At 45.9% G+C, this 7500-nt stretch overlaps 1 protein-coding gene across 1 annotated transcript in view; it reads right to left on the bottom strand.

The window, feature by feature from the left end:
* LOC134459742 (receptor tyrosine-protein kinase erbB-4-like) overlaps window positions 1-7500 on the bottom strand; it is a 556606-nt gene that overhangs the window by 80110 nt on the left and 468996 nt on the right. Inside the window, exons 18-19 of the mRNA XM_063212139.1 lie at window positions 1876-1998; window positions 1282-1380 (exon numbers count right to left, since the gene is read on the bottom strand). Coding sequence (XP_063068209.1) covers window positions 1282-1380; window positions 1876-1998 — 222 coding nt within the window. The remainder of the gene's footprint in view (window positions 1-1281; window positions 1381-1875; window positions 1999-7500) is intronic.

Below are 7500 nucleotides of genomic sequence, written 5' to 3'. Positions count from 1 at the left end.
TTTTCAGCCTCGGCTTTCCAGTGACAGTGAAAAGAAGTAGCCGACACCACACAGCCAGACCCAGATTTATAGTTTGTACTAAAGCCAAGCGTTTGACCCAGTCGCTGCGGCTCTCGCTGACATGGCTAACTTTTTTTGTAAAGGGTAAAAGGTATTATGTGCCGCAAGGTATTGATTGCTGGGGATGTTGAACACTGGGAGGTCTGTGATTAACTGTCCAGAGGATTTGGGAACGAAACAAAAAGGATTCGGAGCAAAAAAAAAGTTTCACCAGAGATTCTTTAAGTATATAGTGATATGCCAATGTAATAGATTTCTATGGGCACCTAGGTCCCGGTCTGCCTAAATGGGCGTGTCATAATGCTCCTTCAATGAATAGAACAGTCCTTAGGTCTGCCTAGGTCTGCCTAAGGGGGCCATAATAGAACCAGGAAACAATGGGCCAATGGAACCTCTCTCTCTCTACTCTCTCTGGTTTCACTGTCCTCCTTTTTCTATTCTCTTTCTTCCTGACACTGTTGCTGTGTGACTCTCCTTCCATTTTTTTCCTCTTTGTTCTGTCTGTTGTGTTCTTTATCTTTTGGCACCTTACAGTATCCTCACCAAGGATTTGAAATTACAGCCACAACTCAGGCTGTCATTTGGGCTAAGACTTTGAAACACCCTCAGTTTGACTCTTGCACATTTACACACACGCAGGTACCTTGTCAAGGCAGAGCAGCGAGAGGGAATGAGAGAGGGAGATAGAGATAGAGAGAGAGAGAGAGAGAGAGAGAGAGAGAGAGAGAGAGAGAGAGAAAGAGAGAGAGAGAGAGAGAGAGAGAGATAGAGAGAGAGAGAGAGAGAGAGAGAGAGAGAGAGAGAGAGAGAGAGAGAGGGAAAGGAGAAAAAGGTAGACGTGTGGAGAAAAAAGACAAGCCATGCCAGTTAAATATCGTGAGAAAAGTGAGAATTGGGCAAAGAGATAGAGAGAGTAAGACAGAGAGCGTTGGAGAGAAGGTGTGTGAGACTGAATGAAGAAATAAAAAAACATGGAAGTGAAATAAAAGGGACAGAGAGACATAGAGAGAGAACAAACAGACATACAGAGAGAGAGGAGGGAGGGAATAAGAACAAGAAGAACAGACACACAGGAGAGAGAGAGAGAGAGAGAGAGAGAGAGAGAGAGAGAGAGAGAGAGAGACAGACAGACAGACAGACAGACAGACAGACAGACAGACAGACAGACAGACAGACAGACAGACAGACAGACGGAGGATGAGAATATGGAGGCTGACTCACGTCCATGAACTCCACGTTGGCCTTGGGTCCCGTGGTCTCGTTGAGCACCTTGAGGGCCACTGGGATCTTCACCGTCTCTCCCTCCGGCACCCAGATACCCTTCAAGAAGTGCCACACCACGGATTATTACACTCACTCAAAGAGCTCACAGCACACACTGATACACTGGTTCGAATATGCATGCATTTAGTGCACAAACAAAGACACACACACACACACACACAGACATAGAGACAGAGAGACACACACACAGACTTCAAATACCCCCCCCACACACACACATACAGCATGCACAAATACAGGCACACAGAAAAAACACAAAGACACACAGACAGACACAAACACAGACACATGCATGCACACATACACAAACACACACAGACAGCCCCCCCCCCCCCACACACACACACACACACACAAACACACCCACACATACAACACACACAAAAACACCACAAACATACACACACACAAATACGGTACACGCACAGCTGCCAGTCTCAGTGAAACAAACAAAGTTATGAATGAGTGATAACCCAGGGGACAGGGGAGCGTATAGTGGGACTGGTGGCGTGTTGGAGTAGCATAGCGTACCTTATAGACGGTGCCGAAGGCTCCGGAGCCCAGGATCTTCACTCTCTTCAGCTCCGTCTCCTTGAGGATGCGCAGCTGGGCCTGGTTAGGCGCCGTTCCGCTCGGAGTCAAGGGCTCCACCAACTACGTCAACCACACACACAAATGTACGCATGCATACACACACACGCACACGCACGCGGACGCGCTCACGCACACGCACACGCACACACATGCATGCACACACACACGCACACACACAGAGAAAGAGGTTGAGAGACAGTCACATCAGACACACACACACGCAAATGCATCAACGGTCAATATCAACCGTCACCCGAATCCATGGGCAATCCTAATGAGCTCATCAGTCAGCATCTCCATCTCCATTCCAGAGCAAACACACACACACACACACACACACACACACACACACACACACACACACACACACACACACACACACACACACACACACACACACACACACACACACACACACACACCACAATCACACACCTTCCAGGTGATATTCATCAACACCCAACACACACACACAAATCTACGGGACACATCCATCCAGTGAGGTGGCACACCAGAGGGCCCGATACATCAGCCCGGGCGTCCACAAATGAAGCCTCGGAAATGGCAACTCATTACATGGAACCATTGTGATGGTTCCCCCAAAACAATGGTGACATTAGTAGACGTGAAGTGAATATTTATTTATTATTGTGTTTATTATTGTGTGTGTTGTAATGGCAGTGATGCGCTAGGGTATGTTCGTCCTATGCAGAATGGCGAAGATGCAAGAAGGAGAGCAGAAATGGCTTGGAGAGAAAAACAAGAGTAAAGCAAAAGACGGGAACTATTTTCGCAAAAACGGTTAACTACAAATAAGTTCATGTCACATTAACCCAGTAAGGGCCCTATTATCAATAAGCCGTTAACACAATGGCAATGACCAATTTGTAATGTATTACTACAGGCCCTGTCCACTGTCACAGTGGTGTAGTAGTACTACTGTTGTTGTTTTTTTCAGTGGCTATTTCAGCATTCTACTGGTGGAATGGCATGTGTTAAGAGGCTACTGTCTATATACATGTATGCCTTATTTAAAATACAACCTATTGTCTCCTCAACTTGCAAATAAGAAGTCACAGATGTGATCAAATGATCAGTAGAGTAGGCTACATATTATTACAAACATTGCTTGCGGTTTCTATTTAGAATTAAATGTTAACCAGATACAAACAATAAAACAGTATTCAGCTTTAATACACTTTTGTATTGAGTTTATCTTGGACTTGTTGCAGAAGGTGTTGACAATAAACACCCAAAATTAGTTTGATTCCATTTAAACATACATTAGGTAATATTTAAACACTTCTCTCACATTTGGACATTACTTCATATTTCCTCCTCCTGACTATTATTGTCAATACTCACTTTGTTGGTAGTTCCATATCTTTCCCATTTATTTCCCACAATCCATCACTTCACTAACATGTTTCAGTGTGTGTGTGTGTGTGTGTGTGTGTGTGTGTGTGTGTGTGTGTGTGTGTGTGTGTGTGTGTGTGTGTGTGTGTGTGTGTGTGTGTGTGTGTGTGTGTGTGTGTGTGTGTGTGTGTGTTTGAGTGTGTGTGTTCAATTCTTTGTGTCAGTCACTCTCGACACCCATTTTCTTTCATCTACCACTCTCTCTTTCCACTCACCCAGACTGTCACACTGACAAAGACACAAACACACAAACTCTGTCATGCCAACTCTTTTTCACACAATAGTGTCTGCAAAGAAAGACAGCCAAACAGTGTAATCCAGGAAATGGCAAGAAAGATGGGACAAACAGAGAGGGAGAAGGAACAGAAATAAATAGACGGACCAAAACAAAAAAACTGAACCTGAACAAAAAAAATAGAAAGCTGAGAACAACATACAAGAGAAAAAACAGGATTTCTCTGTCTCTGGGTCTGTCTGTCTCTCTGTCTGTCTGTCTGTCTGTCTGTCTGTCTGTGCCTCTCTCTCTCTCTCTCTCCCTCTCTCTCTCTCTCTCTCTCTCTCTCTCTCTCTCTCTCTCTCTCCCTCTCCCTCTCCCTCTCTCTCTCTCTCTCTCTCTCTCTCTCTCTCTCTCTCCCTCTCTCCCTCTCTCCCTCTCGCTCTCTCTCTCTCTCCTGATGTACCGTGCCATTCATTCCGGGTGGACCCTCCAACAGTGTCTCCAAGTGTCTGCACTCCAGTGATGATGACTATTTGCTCACCACCAGAAGAGCCTCATGAAACGGAGATACCAGTGGAGATGTCTCTCCATTACTGGGATTTTGAGTGTGCTTGTGCCTGCATGCATGTTCACTAACATGTTTATATGAGTGAGCATGAGTGACTGGAAAGAATCTCAATGCAGGGAGCTGTCCACCCCTAGTGGTGCTGAAAGCTGTTTGCTAGGCAACAGAGTGGGATGGAATGTTGAAGGAGCAGCTAAGGACGGAAAGGGAGCTGTCCATCTCCCCACTCTACCTTGTGGTGCTGAAGTGTGCGCACTGAACATGGGCCAATTTATGAGTGCAGAACAGTGAAGCTGGCCCTCCACTGCTTGTATGCAGAGTATATCTCACTTTCATACCTTTCTTGGATTTCTCTTTGGATTTCTCTTTCTCTTTCTCTTTCTCTCTCATCTAATCTTCTCTCTTCTCTTGCTCACAAACAAGCTCATCACATTTGGTATCTTTCCACCTCTCTCTGCCCTTCCCAATATCTCTCTTCCTCTCACTGTCAATAACCCCCACCATTCTAACTCTCTCCTCTGTTTTGCCTTGATTTTTTTCACTCTTTCAACCTTTCTGTGCCCCCCTCCCTCGCTCTCCCTCGGAACAAAACCAAGCTGTAAAAGAGAATCTTTGAAAGTTTTTCTCTTTGAAGTTTCAACCATTCACCTGCCTCCCTACCTCTGCACTCTTCCATGATAATAAATACTGTATATGTTGTCCTCACATCAAGCACAAAAATGCAAATAAATAAATATATATGCATTACAAATACAGCAGTGACAACAATATATATATATATATATATATATATATATATATACTGATGTTAACGTCACAAGGACATTTTCCTCCATCCACCCTTCTGCACTATAAAGGTGGCAGAGACAGGGCTGGATTAACCCACAGGCTAGATATGGCTGCAGCCTAGGGGCCCCCACCTGCCAGGGGGGCCCTGATTGGTCAGAAGTGAAAAATTACAGAATTATGGCAAGATGCAATATCGAAAAATGCATCTGTCATGTGGAGTAAAGCTGGTAGACATTTTCTCATTAATTCCTAGCACGTAATTATGACACTGTCTACGTACATATGTCATGAAATTTACAGCAACCTGTAGCCTAGGGGCCCCAGGCCATCTTAATGCGGCCCTGGGCAGAGGTTTAATGCAGGGCCACAAAAGTCAATGTTGGAAAAAAACCAACTCTTTGTGACTTTGCTGCTTTCACATGCCAATAATGATGCTAAGCTACAAGGCTGGACTGGTAACCTGGTATACAGGGCATTTTCCAGGTGGGCTGACAGTCCCCAAGGCATGATACTGTTGTTGGATTTTTTGTTTGTTTGTTTTTCTTTGGGACCGACACACAGTTTAGAGGGTGGCGTCCTATTGGTCTATAGTCAACATAGACTGGGGAGTGAGGCAAGCAGAATGTAGTACAAAAATAATTGTATGTGTGAAGTTTAGGTAAGTAAAAAAAATGCTCGGGTGTTCTTTTGATCCCAGCCATGCTGAGCCGGGACCAACACAAAGCAGTTGAGTGTTTCAATCTTGCCATGCAGAGGAGGCAGTCAGAGCCAGAGTCAGAGTCAGGGCCAGGAAGTCAGGCCTGGGTAACAGCATTAGTGCATACTTAAAGAATCTCTGGTGCAGCCTTGGTGTCATTCATCAGCTGACCTCCATCCTCAGTCCTGGTTCTTTCTTGCCTGTAAACTATTGGCTTGCCCTGCTCAGAGCACATATGCGGTCACATGTGTGCACATGCAGTACACACATGTGCATCGAGAGTTGAATGTGCATGCATATGCTCATCTGCTCACAAACACGTACGCACTCTCTCGTCGTACACTTTCATCTCTCTTTCTCTTTCTCTCTCTCTCTCTCTCTCTCTCTCTCTCTCTCTCTCTCTCTCTCTCTCTCTCTCTCTCTCTCTCTCTCTCTCTCTCTCTCTCTCTCTCTCTCTCTCTCTCTCTCTCTCTCCCTCCTTGATGTAGTTCATATTCCATGAGTGTAGTACTACAGAAACACACTTTTAGGGAAGGAAGAATAAAGAAAAAAGAAGAAGAAGTACAAGAACTGAAAGACTGGAGAATTAAAGACGAAGAAGAAGTGGGCCACTGCCTGGAGAATAAGGCACGCAGTTCCCTCGGTCTTATTTGTTTATTTTATTTTTTACTTATTTACTTATTTCTTTGTTTGTGCATTCACAAATACTTTACAAACAAGTACTCTACACACACACACACACACACACACACACACACACACACACACACACACACACACACACACACACACACACACACACACACACACACACACACACGTAGATGCATGCGACAGGAACATAGTGGTAGATTCTGGAACAGAGACTGTGGGGAGAGAGAGAGAGAGAGAGAGAGAGAGAGAGAGAGAGAGAGAGAGAGAGAGAGAGAGAGAGAGAGAGAGAGAGAGAGAGATGAAAGTGTACGACAAAGGGACATAGACAAAAGTCTCTCTCTTACTCTCTCATTCTGTCAGTCTCTCATTCTCTCTCTGTCTCTGTCTGTCTCAGTCTGTCTCTCTCTCTCTTTCTCTCTCTCTCTCTCTCTCTCTCTCTCTCTCTCTCTCTCTCTCTCTCTCTCTCTCTCTCTCTCTCTCTCTCTCTCTCTCTCTCTCTCTCTCTCTCTCCCTCTTCCACTCTCGGGTTAGATGGGTTGGACCTCTGTCTTCATAACTCTTGATACCGGGAAGCGTCTACTGAACCGAAATCTGTTGTACCGTCACAGTTCATGGAAGTGGATTTGGATTAGTGGTGTGTGTGTCTGTGTGTGCGTGTGTGTGTGCGCGCGTGTGTGCGCGCGTGTGTGCGTGCGTGTGTGCAGGCGTGCGTGCGGAGGTTAATTGGAATGGATGACGTGACTCAACAAACGTCAGGCCCACTGGCAGCTTTTGGGCAGGAGCTGGCCTCCCAAGACAGCTGTCTATATCACTGATACTCCGCCCGCAAATTAAACAAACGCGCCCTGACAGCCGCCTTTCTCTTTTCCCTCCCACGTCTTTCTTTCAGCCAGTGGCAGAACAAACGCACATAGGGCACCTGGGCAAAACAACGACAGGGCCCCCCATACAGCCTATACCAAGGTCATAATAGGGCCACCACCAACATCACTGGTGGGGGCCCTGTGCCCAGGGGTACATGCCCAAACCTCCCTCCTCATAGTTCCGTCCCTGCTTCAAGCCATGCCTCAAACAACCACCCAACCACATGCATCCTCTACACCCTGTCCCACTACTCTCCTCCCTTATGCCAGCCCCAGTGCAGTCCTTTTCCCCGTAATGATGATGTGTGTTGTCATTCAGAGCATGCTTTTACCCACATGACCCATTCATGTCTTGTGTCGT

The sequence above is a fragment of the Engraulis encrasicolus genome, chromosome 12 (assembly GCF_034702125.1).
Source record: "Engraulis encrasicolus isolate BLACKSEA-1 chromosome 12, IST_EnEncr_1.0, whole genome shotgun sequence".
Classification (NCBI taxonomy): domain Eukaryota; kingdom Metazoa; phylum Chordata; class Actinopteri; order Clupeiformes; family Engraulidae; genus Engraulis; species Engraulis encrasicolus.
Note: the sequence above shows the minus strand (reverse complement) of the source record. Positions and strands in the feature narration are given on the sequence as shown.